Source organism: Oryctolagus cuniculus, chromosome 10, assembly GCF_051225735.1.
Source record: "Oryctolagus cuniculus isolate XC-2025 breed Fujian yellow rabbit chromosome 10, ASM5122573v1, whole genome shotgun sequence".
NCBI lineage: Eukaryota > Metazoa > Chordata > Mammalia > Lagomorpha > Leporidae > Oryctolagus > Oryctolagus cuniculus.
In genome coordinates, this window is record NC_142876.1 from 125,770,535 (window position 1) to 125,795,650 (window position 25,116).

Consider the following 25,116-nt stretch of genomic DNA (forward strand, 5'->3'; position numbering starts at 1 on the left):
CATGTGTGTGCACGTACACATGTGTGTGCATGCACATGTGTCCATACGTGTGTCCATGTGTCTGTAGGTGTGTGTATGAGTGTGTCCATGTGCAGCCATGTGTGTGCATGTACACATGTGTATGCATGCATGCACTGCATACATTGTGTGCATGTGTGTCCATGTGTATGTATGTGTATCCATGTATATGGATGTGCGCATGCACATGTGTTTATGTGTGTCTGTGGGCATGTGTTTGAGTGTGTCCATGTGCAGCCATGTGTGTGTGCATTGCATACATGTGTGTTTGTGTCCGGGTGTGCTTTACATCAATGGCGAGGAAAGCAGATTGTGAGGCCGGGGGTCAGACATCACCTGTAATGAGGTGCAGGGTAACCGGCAGCAGCACAGCTCAGGATGACTTCGGATGCTGATGAACCCAAAGGGAAAGTGACGTCTCGTGGCTCCTGGGTAAATGCAGGGCAACTCACAGCACCGTCCCCTGTGAAAGCAAAGAGCCTCGCGTGAGCACCTGCGCCCTGCCTTGAGCACAAGGCTGCACTAACCAGCAGGTCGGCATGCACGGACTTCCACGTTGGAAACGCTCAGCCTTATGGAAAATGCTGCAAGAATTTTTCTTCCAGAACCATTTAGAGTAACTTCAGGCTGATCCTCTATCGAACCAAATGATTATTGATACCTTCTACAAACCAAGGGCCATTCTCCCACACAACCCAAGTGAAAGTAACACTAAGAGACTGACAGTGTCTCGGCGCTAGCACCGGCACCGCAGGCCCGTTTTACCACCTTCCTCGCCACGTCTTTCACAGCAGGAGGACGTGTGTGAGAAGCACCAGTGTCCTTGAACTGCTCCGTCTCCGAGCCTCTCTCTGGACCAGCCCCGCAGTCTCCCCCTGATTTCCTGACTCAGGCTGTGTGCGATCACAAGGCGGGCGGCTGGCGTGGCCCCCTCTGCCTGGGTCTGGGCGTCAGGAACTAGGGACAGGGACGGCCTGAGGGGAGCCGCGTGTGGAAAGGTCCCCGGCCACACGCCTTTGCTGCCTCGTGATTGGAATGTCGTGCTCATGGCCTCTGATGGCACAGACGGCTCTTTCCCTGCTGAGCACCTAACTCTCTTCACATACTTCCATCAGTGTGGTTTACTCAACCAGGATGACGCCAATTTCTTATTGACTGGCAGTTACACTCCACTGCCCTGCACACTGGCCTCCCTGTGCCTGGACACACCTCTACCACTCTCTGAGCGGCCCTGGGCTCTGCCCCCTTCTGCCCTCCCCTGCCTGACCCCAGCCCAGCACACATCTTCTGTCTCGTGCCCAGCTTGGCCACATGGCTGTCAACACCTGGACAGGTGCCCACCTTACCTGCTTCCACTCCAGGGTGTGGGGACTGACATGTTGTAAAAGGCAGAAAAGGGGAGGGGGTGCTCAGAGCTCAGGTCTGAAATTCAGTGTTTGTGTGCAAACCCACCACAGGAAGCATAACCCTGGCTACACCTGGACTTAACTTCAGGACACGCAGTTCCTGATTCCGCAGTCACACCTGAGGGGCGCATGAGGCCCAGCCATTCCCTGTGACACCAACCACAGCAACAGGGAGGCTCAAGGGTTGACATCAGTCAAGCCAGGCTTTGTGGTTTGCAAAGAAAACGGGACAGAGAAAAGAGCAGGTCTGGTGACTGGAGCACATCTCTTGTCCTCACTCATAAGACAGATGTGACGCTCACATCAGAGGATCTGTGTTATGTCACATGATGCCTAGCACGGACATCAGATTACACACGCAGCATCGTCACCACCATCACCATCATCGTCACCATCGTATTACCACTACAGATTAGGAAATAAATTCACAGCCACGAAGTTGAGTTAGGATTTCCAAAGTCCCCACCTGCTTTAAGACCAAGAATTAACTTCAGTTCTGGAAGTTCCTTCCTTCTTGTTGTCCCCATGCACTCAGACTGCTGCCTGCACGAGCGTGCTAACACAGGTGCACCAGTGAGATAAACCCTTCTGGTCACTTGATCTTCACAGGTCACTGCAGTGCCCTCCACTCTTGGACTGGGGTTGTGGACAAGCACCGTTTCCACCTCAGCCAGTCCAGGATTAGCTCCACCCGGCTGAGCAAGTCCCCTGGCGACTGAGCTCTCTGGTGCAGCCTGGGCCTGCTGATGGAGAGAGGGGACCTGTCGCTCCCCCATTCGCGGAGGAATGACACTAGACCCTGCGCTGTTCTTTTGTCTGCTCGGCCCTTCCCGGGTTAGCTGCCGGCCCCCTCATTCGTGGAGGAACGACGCCGTCCCGGGTTAGCTGCCGGCCCCTCCACCTCCGTGGAGGGGTGGCACCCCCTGCCGCTTTCCCCGCTTCCGCGGAGGAGCAGCACACCGCCGGCCGGCTCTCTCAGGGGCTGCTCAGGGGCTGCTCAGGTGTTCCTCTCAGATGTTCCTGGTGCATGTTGTCTCTCTCCTCCTTTATAGTCCTCTTCCACCAATCCCAACTCTGCTGCCCACATGCCGAGCACGCTGCTCTCCTCCAATCAGGAGCAGAATCAGCTCCTGCAGTTTATTGGCTGAACTGGAGGCAGCTGCGTAGAAGTTGTTTGGTCCTCTCTCAGCGCCATATTGTGGGAGAGCAGATGCATAGAATAAGTCTTAATTCCAGTAACTTAGTCTAGTCTCAGTTGCTCCCCACAGGGACCCAGGCTCTTCTTACTCCAACGCCTGGTAAGACGTGCAGGGCCTCAGAAGCACACAAGAAACACTAATGCCTGAGCGAGCAAAGGGACAGTGCCCACGATGCTGACTGAGAGACCATCAAAGCCGGCAGAGACACAAGAGGCAGAGCTGCAGTGTAGGCTGTGGGCAGCTGGCCCGGGAGCGAGAGCCTAAATCCCTCAGCTCGCCTCCCCATGAGAGGCAGAGCAGAGCCACCTGGGAATTCTCGCCACAACCTCCACACCTGGGCCTGAGCAGGTCGGGTACCCGTGGACTGTGTTTCTCATCTTTGTCCTCCTATGGCAGGAAGGGGTGAAGAGAGAAGAGGAACAGGAGTGGTGGAGCAGACTCTGTTTAACAGAAGCTCACTCAGCAAAGAATCCAGGGCCCGGGACAGACACTGTGCCACTCCCATTATGCATGCCTGACCCCGTACGGGATCACTCTGATCCAATAAGGAATGTTTCAGAACACAGACCACCCAGGGTTTCTTAGAAACCGCTGAGTCTCCCTCAACACCGCCATGGCTCCAGGCTACAGAATGTAGTCCCATGGGACATGTGGTCTCCAAGCTGTAGAAAACAAACTGGCCGGAGATATGATGAAAACAAAGGTAAAAGAAAAAACCCTTCCACTGGGCGCTAAGTGCCTCATTCTCCAAGCATGACAAAAAGAAAACTGGAACAGCAGCTGTGCGGACGCAAGGCAACAGCACGAGAGGGAAGCACACCGCTGAAGGCAGGCGTCTCGCCCGCTCTAGGAGAGAGCAGAAGTCAAGCAACCAGGGAACTTCTCAAAGTGCCTCCACACCACAGAGTAAGAACATGAATTTCTAAAAATACCATTACAACAGCAGGTGAAAGGTACACACGCACTCTAGGATTAGACATGGTAGAGGCTGCAAACCTAAGGATCAAATCGCACCCGTGCAGCGCCATTCACGAACCAACCCATTAGACCCAGCAAGACGCAACGCCGACGTCTTCCAGTGTACTGACAAAGATTTGAGATAATGACCATGAACGTGCCTGAGAAAGCACGGACCATAAAGCGCAGGAGTAATGGGTAAGAACGACAGATAACAGCCATCCCACACGAAGATCCTGGCGTCAGAGAATCAGAAGAAGCCGACGAGGAAACACACTCCACACCCAGGAGAGAGTCGGAGTGAGCAAGGGGCACAGGCAATGTGCTGGTGACGGTCTCCACACTGGAGCAACACTGAACAAGGGACCAGGCTGAGGGGCAAGGCACACAGGACAGTGAAAGGAAAAGTCAGAGTAAGCCGATTTTCAACAGCAGTGGTCCATGCCCAAAGAAAACGAAGGAAATCTACCAGATGCTGAATGGAACAGTGATAGAGTGTTTTTTACAGATCCTCAGATGGGATGGTGTGCAAGACATTTCTGAACATCAAAAATATGTAAGATAAAAACAGCAAAATAATCTAACAAAATAACGTGAACAACTATTCTTAAAGAGATCACTTAAAAATGAAATCCCGGCAGTTCAAATGAACTGCTCTACAGATCACAAAAATAATGGGGGGGGGGGGGGCAGCACCATGGCTTACTTGGTTAATCCTCCGCCTACAGCACCGGCATCCCATACAGGCGCCAGGTTCTAGTCCTGGTTGCTCCTCTTCCAGTCCAGCTCTCTGCTGTGGCCTGGGAAGGCAGTGGAGGATGGCCCAAGTGGTTGGGCTCCTGAACCCGCATGTGAGACCAGGAAGAGGCACCTGGCACCTGGCTCCTGGCTTCAGATCGGTGCAGTGCTAGCCATAGCGGCCATTTGGGGAGTGAACCAACAGAAGGAAGACTTTTCTCTCTGTCTCTGTGTCTATAACTCTACCTGTCAAATTAAAAAAATGGAGGAATGAGATGCATTTTGAATATAAAAACGTATATCCTAGCAAGGTTGATCTCACAGTGGGCACTGTGGCACACTGGGGTAGTCCACTCTTGGAGCTCAGGTTCCAGTCCCAATGACTACCCCCGGGAAGCAGCAGGAGACGGCTCAACAAAGAGAAGGAGAGAGAGAGAGGAAGAGACAGACACTGAGAATTCTGATCCCCTGGTTCACTCCGCAAGTGCCCACAAGAGCGAGCGCTGGGCTCAGCCAAGCTGGGGTCCAGAATTCAATTCAGGTCTCCCGTCTGGTGGCTCCCGTCACTGGCTGTCTCTCGGGGTACATGCAAGCAGGAGCTGGAATCAAGCCTGGGGCCAGTGGGACAAGCACCCAGGCACCTGACAAGGCACACAGGCGTCACGAGTGCACCAAATGCCTGCCCCTCAGTGCCATGCTGATGGGTGCTGTGGACTATGGGACTTGCACCGGGTACTATGGGCAGTTTAACACTAATGATCTATGTATTTGAGAGGTAGACAGAGGAACGCAGGAACTCCGGCCGTCGCCACTCTACCTCAGCGTGCATTCACTGTCGGGAAGCTGGAATCAGAAACAGAGACGGGAGCAGGCCAGGGGCACTCAGATCTGGGGTGCCCTGAGAAGCCTGCATTTCATGGTGGGGATATACAACCTTTCAGTTCTGTTTTCTGTATTTAGGTAACTTGAAATTTTTTTAGGCTTCCCTTTCCTGCTTAAAAAGCAAACAACTGAAATCATGCACGCTAAGGAACAAGCACCACGCCAGGCATAGAACAGGCACACAGCCAACATTTCACTCCTGTTCCTTGGCTTGCCTCAAAGTCCTGCTCACACTGCCAGCAGTCCAAACTCCACGTGCACCCTGGCTCAGCAACCTGTCTGCAGCAGCCATGTGTGATTCTCAAAGGACCGTTAGCATCAGGGCCAAGTGAGGTCCCCGCGGCACTCCTGTGAGAGGCACGCAGCCTCTCCCTGGGACAGGTGTGGGACTCGGACTACAGGAACCAGCATTCCTGATAAACTCTGGCTCACTCTGAGAGACACAGAACCCAGTCTTGGTGACTCAGCACCAGTCATGCCACTGCATTTAACTTGAATTTTTACTTGTTTTTAAGAGGTTACATTCATGTCACACAGGAAGTAAACAATCTAGCTATTCGCCTAGTTACTTGATTTCTTCTGGTACATTGTTAGTTTTTTTTTCATACCATAGTGAAAATATTAAAAAAGAACTGGTGTTTACGGCTGTGTGTACACCTTGAGAAAGCAAGGACAACATTGGTTTTTTGTAGAATAGCCAAAAGCAAGACAGTAGGATATCAAAACAAGCAATCAGCAGGTTTTCCAAGCACTTTTGCTTTAAGAACGTGTTGGATAATAAACAGGGAGTTGGCGTTTTGAGCTTCTCCAACAACCAAGGGATCTGACACTTGAGGCGGAAGCACAGCCAGAATGCAGCGGTGTGAACACAACCTGTCCCCTAGACTCACACAGCAATTATCACCCCAGAGTCCCGAGCCCACGGTGTGAGAGAGTGGGAATGTCCCTGGGTTATGGGGCTTAGAGAGGAGCATTCAGAAAGGGTTGGGGTCTGGCTTTAGAGTGGAGCCCTCTCAATGCACGCCACTGTCCTTATGAAGAGAGACGCCATACAGACAGGCGCCCTGGCTCTGGGCACGTGGTGCTCCACTGCCACCTTGCAAGTCCGCCAGGAGCCACCATCAGAGGCCCGCCCGGAGGTTGATGGTGAACCTCTGAAACTGTCAGCCAAAATAAACCCCTCTTCCTCGCAAAGTGAGATGGCCTTTGGTATCCGTTTTAACATAATCACCAAGGATTGTAATGGTACTCCATAAAAATATTTCATCTGTCAGTAGATCAGGAATTCAGCAAGGGGTGAACCCTGAAAACCAAATGCTTCTAAGTGATAACTGAAAAGAAACTACAAGGCTACTGAAAACAGGTGTTGGATTCTGCCCCTACCTTTGCTCTTCCAGTACTCGGCATGGAATTAAAACAAAACTATAGCCCTGCACTGGAACAAACCTATGGGGCTCAAGTTCATCCTCACTCCTGAACTCTGGGGACTTTTCGATTGTACCCAATGCAGCCAACAGTCTCTCATCTTGGCGCTGCCGGAGGTCACTTCCCGGGGAAGCGGCTCTCAACAGCGTTCCTGCAGCCAAGGCTGCCGGGAACACAGGCACTGCTTCCCCAGGGGCTGCTGCACTGCTGAGAACTTGTCCCTAACACCCAGAGGTGCTGCTGCTGCTAACGGAACAGACATGAGGCTGTTGGCAGACATAACACCTCCCTTCCACGCAACTCTCCAAGGGCAGAGGCTGGTGACAGAGACAGGGCACGGGCAGCAGACTGTCGGGGAGGAACAGGAAGTAGGGCAAGACAGGCACCGACCCTAGGCGTCTGCGTCCTTGGTCCCGGGTTCACCTGAGCCACCAACTGAAGTTTGCTTATCAGAACGAGGACAGCCCTGAGGGCAGCCCCACACCCACACCGAGGGACTGCTGTCCGTTCCGTTTCTCCTCTCCGCAGTCACAGACCCAGACTGCTAGGGCAGGCAGAACCCATGTTGACAGGAGGTTGTTGGGCACGTTCAAGCTCTTCATCTAAGAGCTGAGTGCCCCACCAGCAACAGTTCTACTTGAACGCTCCTGTTCAGGACTGGGTAACTTCCAAGTTTTACTGAGGACAGACTGGAGTTGTGAAGGTCGCACGAAGACGTCAAGTGCACAGCATCTCTGCGCCCACAGGAGGCCTGCTGCCTCCACATGCCACAGGCACCCAGCACGCCCCGTGTGTCTCCACACGCCACAGGCACCCAGCACGCCCCGTGTGTCTCCACACGCCACAGGCGCCCAGCACGCCCCGGGTGTCTCCACACGCCACAGGCGCCCAGCACGCCCCGGGTGTGTGTCTCCACACGCCACAGTATACCCACACACCCTGTGTGTCTCCACACGCCACAGGCACCCAGCACGCCCCGGGTGTCTCCACACGCCACAGGCACCCAGCACGCCCCGTGTGCCTCCACACGCCACAGGCACCCAGCACACCCCGTGTGCCTCCACACGCCACATGTGCCCAGCACGCCCTGTGTGTCACCACATACCACATGCACCCAGCATGCCCTGTGTGTGCCCACATGCCATATGCACTCAGCACATCCTGTGTGTCTCCACACACCACAGTACACCCAGCACACCCTGTATGTTTGCACACATCACAGTACATCCACACACCCTATGTGTGCCCACACACCACAGTACACCCAGCACACTTTGTGTCTCCACACACCACATGCACCCAGCATGCCCTGTGTGTGCCCACATGCCACATGCACTCAGCACACCCTGTGTGTCTCCACACACCACAGTACACCCAGCATGCCCTGTATGTTTGCACCCACCACAGTACACCCACACACCCTATGTATGCCCACACACCACAGTACACCCAGCACACTTTGTGTGTTTCCACACACCACATGCACCCGGCATACCTCCACAAAGAACTCTTCCTTCCTTTTTTTCTCTCTCTCCCTCTCACCTACCCAGTTGTGCTTGTTTTACGACAAGTCCTACATTTCAGAAAAAGAAAGAAATGCCTGTGAAATCCCCACTCACAGGGAAGGTCCAGTGTCCTACTGAAGACCTGGAGGGAGAGCTGTGTCCTGACTGGAGGCCATGCTCGGGCCTGGGATCCCACCATCTGTCGTGTGTAGCTGTGACGGATCTCATGCAGGGAAGACACGCCAGGCTTACTTTGTAGGAGCAACGAGCAACAAATAAGAAAAACTATTCTTCAGCTATATTTGACAATAAGGGCAATAAAATCAGAATTAAAAAATAGTTGTGAGGTTACCTTAACAACCCAAGTGGAGATACAGGTCTCAACCTGCGGTTCTGGGAGTAAGAATTTAAAACAAAACTCGAGATTTACAATTGATTAAATTAGAGGACAATTAAAGGAAAAGAGACATTAAGGGTTCCTTGGAGATTCACTGTTTTTCAAAACAGAGGAAAAAGCAAGGAGGAAGGTTTGTAATCAGGAGAACGAGACTGATCGGGGAACCTGGGACGTGGGTTCCAGGGTGCGTGGTGATGGCTGAGCTGTCTCGGCGGCAGCTGCGTCTCCTGCTGGGCTTCAGTGGTGAGGGCAGGGCAGGAGCCGTGGCCGCAGTCACCGCCCTTCACTCCATGAAAACAGGAGGTTATTCTAGTGCTGGTCTGATGACCTCACATTCCACCAGCACAAGTGAAGTTATTTCACAAGCATGCGTTCAAAATAGCTGGAATTACAGGCAAGCCGAAGTCGGGAATCGGCACTTGTTCCGCAGGACGCACAGCCGGGGGTGAGTGCCTCCAAGGAACACAGCACAGCACCTGGTGGTGGCCAGGACCACAGGACTCTCAGGCAATCGACATCTGAGAAGACAGTCTTAGAAAAGCCTCATTTAAGAGAATTAAACATCATTCTGATTATACCAGGGGCACTGGTGGAGTGAACTGAGTATCACTCATGGCGTAGAGTTAGAAGTCTGCGTTGCATCAGACTTCAGGACACAAGGGCTCAGCGTTAGGCCTGACATGCTGGCGGTGGCACACAGGGCACCAAACAGACAAGATGTGCACAGACTGTACCTGTTGTGGACCCTGTCAAAGGAAGGCCACCACAGAACAGGATTCTACAACGCAGCCGCCTGTGTGGATGCTGCCAGCACCCTGGTCACTCCAACCTCAGCTCACTCGACTCGCATCAGGTCAGACTGTGGTGATGCCAAAACACGTGTGTGCATTGCCCTGGAGACGCTGGCCACAAGACGAGCGATTCTGGCACAGCCCATGCCAGAGGTACAGGGGGATCTGTGCGTGATTCACACTGCCTGTCTGTCAAAGAACTCTGTTGTGCAGAAGGCCCTGACGCTCCCAGGTGTGGTGGCGTCACCAACCCCAGAGCCAGCTCTCGAAATCACTGCAATGCTCACTCCAGAAAGGGAGACCCACAGCACACAGTGGATGCGCTGAAATATCACAGGTAAGAATCAGCCATGGCCGAAATCTGATTTTCACGGAGTCCAGAGGAGGAAGCAGTGAATTCTACATCGAGGTTGTGGAAGAAGCCGAAGGGGCGATATCTGAGCTCTGTGTAAAAGAAGGAAAATAAGAATCCGACTGAAAGGCACAGTGTGGGAATTTCAAGAAGAAAATTCCAAATAAAGCCATGAGAACGTGTGCGGTTCCGGAACTCTAACCAGTCTGGGAGGCAGGAGGGTGACGGATGTGAGGGTGGGTGGGGGATGGAGGCAGGAGGGTGACAGACGTCTGGGTGGGTGGGGGACTGCAGGCAGGAGGGTATGGGACCTACGGGGTGGGGGGGGGGGATGGAGGCAGGAGGGTATGGGACCTACGGGGTGGGTGGGGGATGGAGGTAGGAGGGTGACAGACGTCTGGGTGGGTGGTTGGGGGGGGCTGCAGGCAGGAGGGTATGGGACCTACGGGGTGCGTGGGGTACTGTATCAGCTATGCCATGTGGCACAGCCTGAACTCAGTCCGCACACAGGAAGTGCAGACTGTGCGCTCTCAGTTTAAGGCGGGATGAGGCCCCCTTAGACCCCCAGATCCCCGGGGGTGATGGGGACAAGGAAGCACACACCGGAAGGCTGCTGATGGAGCTGAAAACACGGAGGAAACCGGGCGCTGTCAAAGGCATGAGGGAGCGAGAGCAAACGGAGAGCTATTGTGAAGGGCACAGAAACAACACCGGTGAAATACAACAGCAGACTGATGTCGGGGGCAGGGCAGCAGCAGTAGAGATACTCTGGGTGGCCTTACGGATGAAGGAGAGCACCTGCACCCACCTGCTCAGGGTAAACGCTGGAGGAGGAAGACGGCAAAGGGGAGGCAGTGAGGAGCAAGAAGAGGAAGAACATGTATGCTGAACTTGTGTTCATTAATTAATTTATTTGAAAGGCAGACTGAGACTGAGAGAGAGAGAGAGAGAGAGAGAGAGAATATCTTCCATCTACTGGTTTATTTCCAGAATGTCCTCAATAGCCAGGAGCCAGAACTCCATCTGGGTCTCCCAAACAGATGGCAGGGGCCTGGGCACCTGAACCACCATCTGCTCTCCCAGGTGCATTCGCAGGCAGCTGGATCAGAAGCGTAGCCAGAGCTGGAACTGGAATTCCAGGTGGCAGTACAATCCACTGCACCACAATGCCCCCCCCAATTAATTTACTGAACAGTTACTGAACGGCTTATAAAATTCAAGAAATATCTTAGGGTCTGAAACTATGGCAGCAGAAACCACTCTTCGTGCTGCTGTGACAGGCATGTGTTCCCACTGGGACAGGCATCAGAGAAATCAGCCACAAGGCAGCTGATGCAGGGGGTTGTTGTAGTTGACAGGGCAGGGAGCGAGGGTTGCGGGGTGCAGAGAGTGCAGGCTTCTAAAGGCAGGGAGCAGAGCAATCGCTGCTCTGCTGGGTCTTCATGGAGAGGCAGCAGGTGCCAAGGTCCTGCGGCTGCAGGCACGAGCCTGGCTGAAGTGGACATCATTATCTGCAGGAACTGGATCCTGGCTACCTGTGTGCGTCCATCTCTATCTGCAGGAACTGGAACCCGGCTACGTGTGTGCGTCCATCTCTATCTGCAGGAGCTGGATCCTGGCTACCTGTGTGCGTCCATCTCTATCTGCAGGAACTGGAACCCGGCTACCTGTGTGCCTGCACGTATACCAGACTGACACAATGACACCCATGATGTGTTGGATTTGTGGGTCAGGGTAAAGTATTCAGGATCAGGCAGGAAAATGCAAGCACAGGTTCCATTTTCTGGGGAGAAGAGGCCTTGCACCAGACTGTGCCTGTGGAGCTGAGGGTTGACATAAATGTCAAATGTGAGGTTTCTGGTCCACATTCTGACGATAATCTAAGGTGCCATTTGATATACAAGTCTGGAGTTCTCGAAAGGATTGTGGACTGAAAACATATGCATTGAAGGGTCTTCGGGAATAATGTAAGAAAAAAGATCAGACGGGGAAAGATGTGAGAGTGTCTCCCAGCCTAATTCTGTTGGATGAACTCTGCCTTTCAAGGACTTTAACTACCTTACAACAAAGTGAGGAGAAAACTATTAAGAATGCAAATGCTTCTTGGCCATTGAAATGCAAATTAACTGTGTGCATGGAAAGTGAGTGATTTCTCCCCCTTTCTCCCTTATGGATAAACTGGGCTTTTTGTTTGTTTTGTAACAGCTTTCTTGAACTATAATTCACATATAATGCAAGTCACCCGTGATACACTTGTTTTGCATCTATTTACACATTCATTTTAGCAACCCTTATTGCCTATGCATAAGTGGTTCTCTCAATTCTCCTTCGAATAATTTGCAATATTTTACTGGTTTCCTTATTAATCAGTTAAGCCAAACCTTTCATAGTGTCAATACATGCATGTTGAGATTCATGCTATTTTAAAAATATTCCATTTCAGCAGGTACAACTTCAGCTGGCTGGGTGCCCTACAGGTGTAGACACAGTAGGAAGCCACAAAGAGGAGTGGGTCTGGGAGGGAGGCAGAGTCGGTGGCTCTGCACGCAGAAGTGGGGAGAAGTGTGGCACTGAATAAAGACAAAGCTGCACTGGAGACGGGAGACCACCAGCACAATGGACTTGACAAACAGGAGACGAGGGCCGGGCTTGTAAAAGAGACATGGCAAGCACTTCTTCAGGATGCCACCCTGAGTCTCCCATCGGCACTCTAACAAGCCGCCTCCCTCTGCGGTGTAGAGCAACACGTGCCTGGCCTGTGGCCCTGTGGTCAGAATCCCCAGAGATCCAGGGTCAGCCCAGCTGACCTTATCCACCTCTAAAGTCAGCACCAAGTGTGGAGCCCCACCATGTCCCTCCATGCTGATGTGTCCTTCCTGCCCTGTGTCCACTTCCTGACTCCACCTATGGGCCCAGCCACGGACCTGGGCTCCCCTTGCCCCCGCTGACCCAGGACAACCCTTATTTATTTTAAGATCACAGCTGTTTAGTGACCTCAATCCCCCTGCCTGGCACCTAACACAATGACAGGTTCCAGGGACCAGGCATGGGCATTTGGGGAGCTGTTGTGGTGCCTACAACTTTCAACATATGGGAGTTCATAAATGAGAGATTTGAACACAGACGACACAATGAAGAGTCACCCTTGCTCTATAATGTTAAGACCTGTAGATGGTAGAAAGCACAAAAATGAAAAACAAACCACAGAAAACCACCAGTGTTGGTAATTAGGGAGCCTCGTGCTTGTTCTGTGCGAGAAATTCCATTATCAAAATCAAGACAGATTGATACACACAGGCCAACCTCAAGGGGAACTCAGGGCTGGTGACTGCGCCACGGTTTACAGATCTCTATGAAGGAGCCAGTTGGCCAGTGGGAGGACAGCAGGGTCTGGAGAATCTGTAGTACATATATGTGTCATGTGTGTGCACCTGTGTATGTGCACGTATCACATTGTGTGCATGGATATAATGCATGCCATGTGTGCACAGGTGTGCATGTGTACACACATGTGCTTTGTGTGCATAGGTGTGTGTGTATGCAGATGTGTGTACACATACATGTGTTATGTGGGTATGTACATGTATGTGTCATGTGTGCTGGTGTAGATGCAGGATTGTGTGTTCCATGTTGACTGTTTCCATTTCTAGGTGAGAGACAAGCCTATGTGCAGGCTGATGCTAAGAGGCAAACTGGGAGGAAACAGCTTCTTCTGCAGTCGTGTGTACTTGACCCCATTACTTTCCCAATTTTAGAACATTTCAGCATTAACCTTTGAAAAACAGCAGCACGCCGTCAAGTACACAAAGCACCGGAAAGCACTTTCCTGAAACGTTCTGGAGTAAAGACGCTGGGAAACCCGTAAAACCTGTCATCATCACTGAGATTCTACGGCGGCCAGTGGGCCACTCGGACAGGATTAAGCCTCCCTGGAGAGACACGGCCTCCAGGTCCACACCAAGAGTCAACCAGATGAAGAACACGTGGGAAGAACGTGAGTAACTGAGGGTCGTGCCCTGGGAAACCTGCAGGTAGCAGACGCGGGTTCGCCTCAAGCACGTGCTGTCTGGGGACAGCGGGGTGACTGGTGACGCGGTGGATGGCTGAGCACGCCCACCCCAGTCCTGCTTCCCACTCCGCCCCCGCCAACGACCTGAACGGAACTGCCGGGGGGCAGTACATGTCACCCAGTGCCACCTCTGGAAACCCGGATGCACCCCACCGCAGCTCTGTGCTCTCTCTAGTTCCAGCTGTCCCTCCTCCGCCCTCTGAGCCATGCAGGGAGCCCAGCACACCCGGGAGAGAAGACGCGCTGAGCTGAGAAACCTGCCGCCTCCTTCCAGATTGCTGACCCCCCAGGGCCGATCCCGTCCAGTCCCATCCCTACCCCGGCTGGGGACAAGGTTCTCCTGTGGTTTTGCCCCTTGTCAATCTCCCTGCAAGTGTGAAACCGTTCCACTAGTCTTGTCGTCGGGGGTGCTTAAGATGTATTTGTTTAGACACATACGTCACACATCGATTTTTACAGCAAATACCGTAAGAGTTTCTTATAAGCGACGATGACTGGCTGATGAAACGTGCCACACGTGAGCGCTTCCTGGTCTTCTTAAGCAGTTCCTCCGACAGCAGTGGGAAGGCCGGCACTGAGCCCGTTTCTCTCTTGCTCATCCCATAAACTCCATCAGCGCTGTGATGGGCTGCACTGGTTCAAACATGAAGACAGACTGTGAAGCTGCACCCCATCCGTCCACAGTGCTGTCTTCCTCCCAGTGTGGACGGGAAGGTGTGAGGACAGCTCGTGGACCTGGCGCACCTGAGGGCGTGCACACGCAGACTCACAACCAGCAAAGGTTTTGCGTTGTTTTGTTCCTTTTTTCTTTTTCTTTTTTATGAACAGGAAAACCAACCTTGTGGGACAAACGCCTTGACGTTTTTGGTCTACTCCTTGAAGGTGCAGCCAGCTCTGAATTTTGGTTCCTGCTTCTCTCGCTTCTGGGCTTGAACAAGTCTCCAGGAGATCTTCCCCGCCATGGCCAACATCCCACAAGGACGAGCGTGTCTCAGGTCTCCCTGCCTGTCCTGCCTCTTCTCACCCACCTGCCTCCCTGCTCTGTCTCAGTCCGCAGCCTCGTCTCCCCTGGTCAAGTCAGACCACAGGATCCTCTGCCCCTGCTGGCCGTCAGGTGCTGTCACACCGTACAGAATGCTACATTCACTCAACCAGCACGTTCTGAAGTTCGAGTTATTATTTCAAACTGTCATAAAATGACTGACTGGGGTTACGGGCTTTGTGGCAGGGCAGGCTATGCTGCTGCCTGCAAAGTCAGCATCCCACAGGAGCACCATCTGAGCCCTGGCTGCTCCACTTGTGATCCAGCCCCCTGCTAATGTGTCTGGGAAGGCAGCCGAAGATGAACAAGAGGCCCCACGTTCTTGGACCCCTGACACCAACATGAGATGCCGTGAAGCAGTTCCAGGCTCCTGGCTTCAGCCTGACTTAGCCCCAGCCATTGCAATCATTTGGGAAGTGAAGCAGTGAATGGAAAATTGATCTCTCTCTCTCCCCTCTTGCCTCCCCTGGCAACCGCCTTTCAAATTTAAAAATTGTTAATAAATAATTGATGAGTCCAGCTTTGTGGCGCACTGTGCTACCAGCATCCCCAGTCAGAGCACTGGTTACAGACCCAGCTCCCTGTTAATGCACGGGGAGCAGCAGCGAACGACCCAAGTCTGCCATCCACATGGGAGACCAGAACGAAGCTCCTGGCTCCAGATTTTGGCCTGGCCCAGCCCTGCTTCTGCGGCCACTTGAGGGAATGGAAGCTGCTCTCTCTGCCTCTACCTCTGCCTTTCTCTGTCACTCTGCCTCCCCAGCGATTTCTAAACAGTAACTGAGGCTCCTGATAGACTATGTGCAAGCTCAGAAACGTGAAGAACAGCGCTGCCCGAGGGTGACACCGCGGGTACCCATTAGGACGACGGCATCTCTTAACTCAGGGATTTTCAGGGTATCCATTAGGACGACGGCATCTCTTACCTCCAGGATTTTCAGGGTATCCATTAGGAGGACGGCATCTCTTAACTCCAGGATTTGAAGTCCGTGCTATCAGTGTTTACTCATTGTGGCTACTCAGTTAACTATGTAGCAGAAGTGTCCTCTCTTCCGTTCACTGGCCTTTGTAAAACTTTATTTTTCATAGATTAATAAATTTCAAAAACTTTGCAATCTACCTGGTGACCAATACATCAAAACAAAGCGCTCATGCTGCCCCATGTTTTTGTTTCTGTTTATGAGCAGTGCAGGGTAAATACCTTTCCTTTATTTAGAATTACTTCCACTTTTCTAGAAGTGGAATTCCTGGAACACGGAATTCAGGTTGGGGTGTTCTGATAGTTACTGCTCCTCTTTGCCTTATGAACCCTGTGAGAGAGCAAGTTCTTCCCAGGGCAAAGATCTGCAAGCTGGGTGTGACAGTCGTGGGCGGGGATGGCAATTCTGACACCTTGCTGAGTTCACGCACTAACTTGTCCTATTTTATCTGCATGAGAAAGTGCTAATTTCCCATTTTACAGAGAGCAGAATTCAAAACCACTCAGTCGACCATTGGAAGCCGTGATTTAGACAACCCAAGAGTAGCGGAGCTGGGTCCAGGAAGCCTGGGAGCCCAGCCGCAGGTGTCTGGGATTGACAGATACCTAGCATGGCTGGAAAACCCAGTGACCTTTGTCATTCAGCAAGATGATGAGAGGTGGGCCAGAGACCCAGGGTGCCACGGAGCCCCTGCCGTGGGCTACTGTGAAAAACAGGGCTGACCCTGAGGGCTGTGGTGCTGCGGTGTGCCTTCCGCCATGTTCACCTTAGAATCTGAAAAACGTGTTTGGGAAGTAACAGCCTCCAGGCTGGTCTTTAAGGAGGTCAAACATTCCAGATACCAGGCGACTCCAGACAAGGAGGAAAGCAGCTGGGGAAAATCCATCGCCCCCGGGGTCCAGATGCCTCGGCCTCGTGGGTGCCCTGCAGGGGCTGTGCTGCTGCCCTGGCGGCTCCCAGCGACCCCCCGCCCGCCCCCGGTCAGGTACCTGCGAGCCTGCGTCTTCCCACGGCACTTCCTGCATGCACGTCTCCAAGGAGCACAGTTACAAAGGAGCTGGCTTTTACGTTCTCGGTCAAGAAACGAATGCAGGCCTGGTGGGGCCTGGCTCACATCACTCAGGGCAGCTCTGCGCCGGTGCACACACAGGCCTCCACCCTGGCTTCTGCACCGACTCCACAGCTCAGCGGAGAGAACAGCGCCTGTTGGCACCTTGCTGCTGCAAGCTGGCTTTCCTGATGCCACGATTCCTCATTTGTCTCTTCTCAGACAGCGTGGTGACTGCCTCCAACTGGGGAAAGGTGGGAGGGCAGGCCTCGGGCTTGCAGACGGCTGTTGTGTCTCCTCAGATTCTGGACCTGGCTGCAGCCCGGGCTGACCTCGTCTGCTCCTGCCTCTCACTCTAACTCCCTGAAGTCCTCGTCCGAGGGCTCTCAGTGCGGTCACAGCATGATTACTATTCACAATACTCCCGACGTGAACTATCAGGAGACGTCCACTGCTTCTTTGTGTGGGTTGGGCCTAGAGTCGTCCTGACTACCGTGTGACCGACACAGGCCATGGCGCAGCTGCAAACATTCTATCCCACACCATCTAACACAGGACTCCATAAAACACGATCTCGCACAGCTCAGTCCAGCACTGCTCCAGCTCCCCTTCCCGGTCACAGAGGCCCACGTGGCTGCCTCCCCAGCCTCGTGGCCTGCGGTGGGCCTGGCTCACATCACTCAGGGCAGCACCCGCTGGGCTGCTTGTTCACTTCTGCTTTCTAACATCCTGAATTTCCTGGGTTTCATTACACGCGTGCACCTGTTGCGGAGATAAAGCGACCCTCGCTCACAGCCTCTCCCAGCACCTGGCTTTACCAGCTCCAATAGTGGCGCCCCTGGGGGATCCAAACGCTGATGAACAAGGTTTGTGCTATGCTCCCAGCCACTTGTGCCTCCAGAAAATGGTCGCGGTTAGAGACAGACGTGCACGATGATCCAGGAGCTGCTCTGACAGCCCCAGGACAAGCACAGATTAATCAGCAATCAGGGCCTTGCTTCCCAGGAGGCTGGGACACACTGCGGACCAGCAGCTCTGGCACGACCGACAGCCAGTTCCGTCCAGAGCCCCAAACAGCCGGCCGACGTGGTAATGGAGGACAGGCTGGGGAACGCTTCTGCATTTCCTGCACTTCCGAGAAGCCGACAGATCCACAGAGGGCGGCAGCAGCGGGGTCCTGACCCGCAGGCCCCGCCGTTCCTGCTGGCCAGCATCTCCCTCCGCACTGGTTCGGGGCCCACAGCTGGCCCTCAGCTCCATCCTGGGAATTCCCTCCTCCTCTTGGGATTCTGCTTGCTCTGAACCCTAACACCTGCGACAGTGTGTGTAATACGGGCTCCACACACCTCTGGTGAATCAACCATAACCCAGAGTGCGGTTTTAGTATTATAATTGGTATATTCCCTGTACACCCATCACCAAACCCTCTCCTGAGTAAAAGGTGTGACTGCGGGTGGGTGTGCCTCTCGGCTTGCCCACATTCCCTATCAGACTGCCCTGGGGCCAAGTCTAGTCCGGGATCCTCCCGCTAATCGCACGTGGCAGGCAGCGGACGACCACTCAGATACCTGGGACCCTGCCACCCAGGTGGACTTCCAGGCTCCTGCCTTGAGCCCAGCCCTGCCTTGACTGCTGCGGCCACTTCAGGAGTAAACTATCAGAAGGAAGATCTCTTTCTCTGTTTCCCTTTCTCACTGTCACTCTGCCCTTCACATAAGCAAACTGGATTTCATTTCAGCCCAGTGTTCTGCACAACTATTTCCCGAGGGCTCAAGATGGACCAAGCCCTGTTCCAGGGGGCCTACGTGCAGGATGTCGGTTAATCCTCTGCAGGATCCTCACTCAGCGCACAACACGCACATCCTGGTACCGCCCCGCCAACCACGCTCACAAGAAGAGCCTACAGCAGAGCACAGAGCAAGAAAGAAGTGTCCTTTCTTCTCACAGAACTGGAGATGAAAGCGACGTCAGCACTGTCCTGTTTTTAGCAGAATTTGTAGCAGCTTGATGAGCCTCAGGTAGCCTGCATTCAGGGTAAACCGAGGCCTCACTGCTGAGCCCCTTCCTAAACTTAGGAAGCGCACCTGCTCCACACCAGGCCACTGGGCTCAAGGTTCCGGCAGCGCCCTCCCTGCGACGCTTCTGCCCACACTGCAGATGGACACGCAGCTCACAGTCCGCATGAACTCGGCCTGAGAAAATGATAAATGCTGTTGGCAATGCCCATCTCTACGGCAAATTCCGCTGATCAATCACCAAGGTTACAGGAGACAGCTCCGTAAGCACAAGCAGATCAGTTTGCAGTTTCACAACAACAGTAACGACATGGGATGATGAGAGCCTAACCTTTCGTGTGGCTATTGCTTTGGGGCAAAGAGGGCACCTATTCAGAATGGGAAAAGCTAAGTTTTATGCAAAACTCTGCCTTGTCTGATGGAAATGTCTTCTCTTCGGCTGCTGAGGTACCTGGTATAGGTCTCGTGTGGACTACGGAGGGCTGCGATGCTGTGTCATCCCCCAATAATGTGGAGATAAGACGGCCTAAAGGTGAGAACAGTCGGACCCAATGCATAATGAATGAGACCAATCCTGGTCCACATGGCCCCAGGGGTCTACGATAAATCTGTGCCTGGGAAGGTCTGGGGATGTCAGGCTTTCTCTAGGGGTACACTGAGAAGACAGCACAGCATGCGTCTAACCAAGGCTCCGCGTTGTCAGCTGCGCCTTTCCATGAACGCCTGTAAGCCTGTGAATGGGGGGAGGCGCTGGCGCTGAGCCAGAGAAAAGCAGCATGAGCAAGGGCCAGGCAGAACCCTGGCTATGCTCCTCAGCAAGCGAGCTGCCTGCATGATGGCCACGCCAACCCTCAGGCCAGGGCCTGTGGTGCCCCTGTTGACTATTCTAGGTGCTTGCCCAGTGGAGGGTTACCCTAGGATGGCTGCTGTTTTATATCCTCTCCCAGTCCTTGGATTCTCCTGCCTGACAGACCACGTGCCATGGCACACACTGTGCCAACTGTGTGATACACAGTGGATCCTGGGTTACACTGCATGGTCCACTCCATCAGTACTACAGTGGGGTCCTGGGTTAGACTGCACAGTCCACTCCATCAGTACTACAGAGGGTCCTGGATTAGACTGCATGGTCCAATCCATCAGTAACACAGTGGGGCCCTGGGTTAGACTGCATGGTCCACTCCATCAGTACTACAGTGGGGTCCTGGGATAGACTGCATGGTCCACTCCATCAGTACTCACAGGGGATCCTGGGTTAGACTGCATGGTCCACTCCATCAGTACTACAGTGGGTCCTGGGTTAGACTACATGGTCCACTCCATCAGTACTCACAGTGGGTCCTGGGTTAGATTGCATGGTCCACTCCATCAGTACTGCAGTGGGGCCCTGGGTTAGACTGCATGGTCCACTCCATCAGTACTACAGTGGGTCCTGAGTTACACTGCATGGTCCACTCCATCAGTACTACAGTGGGTTCCTGGGTTAGACTGCATGGTCCACTCCATCAGTACTACAGTGGGGTCCTGGGTTAGACTGCACAGTCCACTCCATCAGTACTACAGGGGATCCTGGGTTACACTGCATGGTCCACTCCATCAGTACCACAGTGGGGCCCTGGGTTAGACTGCATGGTCCACTCCATCAGTACTACAGTGGGGTCCTGGGTTAGACTGCATGGTCCACTCCATCAGTACTCACAGGGGATCCTGGGTTAGACTGCATGGTCCACTCCATCAGTACTACAGTGGGTCCTGGGTTACACTGCATGGTCCACTCCATCAGTACTACAGTGGGGTCCTGGGTTAGACTGCATGGTCCACTCCATCAGTACTACAGAGAGTCCTGGATTAGACTGCATGGTCTACTCCATCAGTACTACAGTGGATCCAGGGTTAGACTGCATGGTCCACTCCATCAGTACTACAGTGGGGTCCTGGGTTAGATTGCATGGTCCACTCCATCAGTACCACAGTGGGTCCTGGGTTAGACTGCATGGTCCACTCCATCAGTACTACAGTGGGTTCCTGGGTTACACTGCATGGTCCACTCCATCAGTACTACAGGGGATCCTGGGTTACACTGCATGATCCACTCCATCAGTACTACAGTGGGTCCTGAGTTTCACTGCATGGTCCACTCCATCAGTACTACAGAGGGTCCTGGGTTAGATTGCATGGTCCACTCCATCAGTACTACAGTGGGTCCTGAGTTTCACTGCATGGTCCACTCCATCAGTACTACAGTGGGGTCCTGGTTTAGACTGCATGGTCCACTCCATCAGTACTACAGTGGGGTCCTGGGTTAGATTGCATGGTCCACTCCATAAGTACTACAGTGGGGTCCTGGGTTAGACTGCATGGTCTACTCCATCAGTACTACAGTGGGTCCTGGGTTAGACTGCATTGTCTACTCCATCAGTACTACAGTGGGGTCCTGGTTTAGACTGCATGGTCCACTCCATCAGTACTACAGTGGGTCCTGGGTTACACTGTATGGTCCACTCCATCAGTACTCACAGTGGGTCCTGGGTTAGATTGCATGGTCCACTCCATCAGTACTACAGTGGGTCCTGGGTTAGACTGCATGGTCCACTCCATCAGTACTCACAGTGGGTCCTGGGTTAGACTGCATGGTCCACTCCATCAGTACTACAGTGGGTCCTGGGTTAGACTGCATGGTCCACTCCATCAGTACTACAGTGGGTCCTGGGTTAGACTGCATGGTCCACTCCATCAGTACTACAGTGGGTCCTGGGTTAGACTGCATGGTCCACTCCATCAGTACTACAGTGGGGTCCTGGGTTAGACTGCATGGTCCACTCCATCAGTACTACAGTGGGGTCTGGGTTACACTGCATGGTCTACTCCATCAGAACTACAGAAGATCCTGGGTTACACTGCATGGTCCACACCATCAGTACTACAGTGGGGTCCTGGGTTAGACTGAATGGTCCACTCCATCAGTACTACAGTGGGTCCTGGGTTACACTGCATGGTCCACTCCATCAGTACCACAGTGGGTTCCTGGGTTACACTGCATGGTCCACTCCATCAGTACTACAGTGGGGTCCTGAGTTAGACTGCATGGTCCACTCCATCAGTACTACAGTGGGTTCCTGGGTTAGACTGCATGGTCCACTCCATCAGTACTACAGTGGGGTCCTGGGTTAGACTGCATGGTCCACTCCATCAGTACTACAGGGGATCCTGGGTTACACTGCATGATCCACTCCATCAGTACAACAGTGGGTCCTGAGTTTCACTGCATGGTCCACTCCATCAGTACTACAGTGGGTCCTGGGTTAGATTGCATGGTCCACTCCATCAGTACTACAGTGGGGTCCTGGGTTAGACTGCATGGTCCACTCCATCAGTACTACAGTGGGGTCCTGGGTTAGACTGCATGGTCCACTCCATCAGTACTACAGTGGGGTCCTGGGTTAGACTGCATGGTCCACTCCATCAGTACTACAGTGGGATCCTGGGTTAGATTGCATGGTCCACTCCATCGGTACTACAGTGGGGTCCTGGGTTAGAATGCATGGTCCACTCCATCAGTACTACAGTGGGTCCTGGGTTAGACTGCATGGTCTACTCCATCAGTACTACAGTGGGGTCCTGGGTTAGACTGCATGGTCCACTCCATCAGTAATACAGTGGGTCCTGGGTTACACTGTATGGTCCACTCCATCAGTACTCACAGTGTGTCCTGGGTTAGATTGCATGGTCCACTCCATCAGTACTACAGTGGGTCCTGGGTTAGACTGCATGGTCCACTCCATCAGTACCACAGTGGGTCCTGGGTTAGACTGCATGGTCCACTCCATCAGTACTACAGTGGGTCCTGGGTTAGACTGCATGGTCCACTCCATCAGTACTACAGTGGGGTCCTGGGTTACACTGCATGGTCCACTCCATCAGTACTACAGTGGGTCCTGGGTTAGATTGCATGGTCCACTCCATCAGTACCACAGTGGGTCCTGGGTTAGACTGCATGGTCCACTCCATCAGTACTACAGTGGGGTCCTGGGTTAGACTGCATGGTCCACTCCATCAGTACTACAGGGGATCCTGGGTTACACTGCATGATCCACTCCATCAGTACTACAGTGGGTCCTGAGTTTAACTGCATGGTCCACTCCATCAGTACTACAGAGGGTCCTGGGTTAGACTGCATGGTCCACTCCATCAGTACTACAGTGGGGTCCTGGGTTAGACTGCATGGTCCACTCCATCAGTACTAGAGTGGGATCCTGTGTTAGACTGCATGGTCCACTCCATCAGTACTACAGTGGGGTCCTGGGTTAGACTGCATGGTCCACTCCATCAGTACTACAGTGGGGTCTGGGTTACACTGCATGGTCCACTCCATCAGTACTACAGTGGGTCCTGGGTTAGACTGCATGGTCCACTCCATCAGTACTACAGTGGGTTCCTGGGTTAGACTGCATGGTCCACTCCATCAGTACTACAGTGGGGTCTGGGTTACACTGCATGGTCTACTCCATCAGTACTACAGGGGATCCTGGGTTACACTGCATGGTCCACTCCATCAGTACTAAGGTGGGTCCTGAGTTACACTGCATGGTCCACTCCATCAGTACTAGAGTGGGTCCTGGGTTAACCTGCATGGTCCACTCCATCAGTACTACAGTGGATCCTGGGTTACACTGCATGGTCCACTCCATCAGTACTACAGTGGGGTCCTGGGTTAGACTGCATGGTCCACTCCATCAGTACTACAGTGGGGTCCTGGGTTAGACTGCATGGTCCACTCCATCAGTACTACAGTGGGTTCCTGGGTTAGACTGCATGGTCCACTCCATCTGTACTACAGTGGGGTCCTGGGTAAGACTGCATGGTCCACTCCATCAGTAATACAGTGGGTTCTGGGTTAAACTGTATGGTCCACTCCATCAGTACTCACAGTGGGTCCTGGGTTAGATTGCATGGTCCACTCCATCAGTACTACAGTGGGTCCTGGGTTAGACTGCATGGTCCACTCCATCAGTACTACAGTGGGTCCTGGGTTAGACGGCAAGGTCCACTCCATCAGTACTACAGTGGGTCCTGAGTTACACTGCATGATCCACTCCATCAGTACTACAGTGGGTCCTGAGTTTCACTGCATGGTCCACTCCATCAGTACTACAGAGGGTCCTGGATTAGACTGCATGGTCCACTCCATCAGTACTACAGTGGGGCCCTGGGTTAGACTGCATGGTCCACTCCATCAGTACTACAGTGGGGTCATGGGTTAGACTGCATGGTCCACTCCATCAGTACTACAGTGGGTCCTGGGTTAGACTGCATGGTCTACTCCATCAGTACTACAGTGGGGTCCTGGGTCAGATTGCATGGTCCACTCCATCAGTAATACAGTGGGTCCTGGGTTACACTGTATGGTCCACTCCATCAGTACTCACAGTGGGTCCTGGGTTAGATTGCATGGTCCACTCCATCAGTACTACAGTGGGTCCTGGGTTAGACTGCATGGTCCACTCCATCAGTACTCACAGTGGGTCCTGGGTTAGACTGCATGGTCCACTCCATCAGTACTACAGTGGGTCCTGGGTTAGACTGCATGGTCCACTCCATCAGTACTACAGTGGGGTCCTGGGTTAGACTGCATGGTCCACTCCATCAGTACTCACAGTGGGTCCTGGTTTAGACTGCATGGTCCACTCCATCAGTACTACAGTGGGTCCTGGGTTAGACTGCATGGTCCACTCCATCAGTACTACAGTGGGTCCTGGGTTAGACTGCATGGTCCACTCCATCAGTACTACAGTGGGTTCCTGGGTTAGACTGCATGGTCCACTCCATCAGTACTACAGTGGGGTCTGGGTTACACTGCATGGTCTACTCCATCAGTACTACAGGGGATCCTGGGTTACACTGCATGGTCCACTCCATCAGTACTACAGTGGGTCCTGAGTTACACTGCATGGTCCACTCGATCAGTACTACAGTGGGTCCTGGGTTAGACTGCATGGTCCACTCCATCAGTACTCACAGTGGATCACGGGTTACACTGCATGGTCCACTCCATCAGTACTACAGTGGGGTCCTGGGTTAGACTGCATGGTCCACTCCATCAGTACTACAGTGGGGTCCTGGGTTAGACTGCATGGTCCACTCCATCAGTACTACAGTGGGGTCCTGGGTTAGACTGCATGGTCCACTCCATCAGTACTACAGTGGGTCCTGGGTTAGACTGCATTGTCTACTCCATCAGTACTACAGTGGGGTCCTGGTTTAGACTGCATGGTCCACTCCATCAGTAATACAG

At 53.2% G+C, this 25,116-nt stretch overlaps 1 protein-coding gene across 9 annotated transcripts in view; it reads right to left on the reverse strand.

The window, feature by feature from the left end:
• The window catches only part of CNTN6 (contactin 6), a 251,120-nt gene that overhangs the window by 124,359 nt on the left and 101,645 nt on the right, over positions 1-25,116 (reverse strand). For 5 of the 9 annotated variants that reach the window (XM_051831866.3, XM_070051246.2, XM_089305720.1 and 2 more), the window contains exon 3: positions 355-481. In XM_051831866.3, the coding sequence (XP_051687826.3) occupies positions 355-481 (127 nt within the window). Of the gene's footprint in view, positions 1-354; positions 482-1,890; positions 2,481-25,116 lie in introns of those variants that run through there. The other 4 variants (XR_016214521.1, XM_089305717.1, XM_089305716.1 and 1 more) reach the window with 3 other exon arrangements.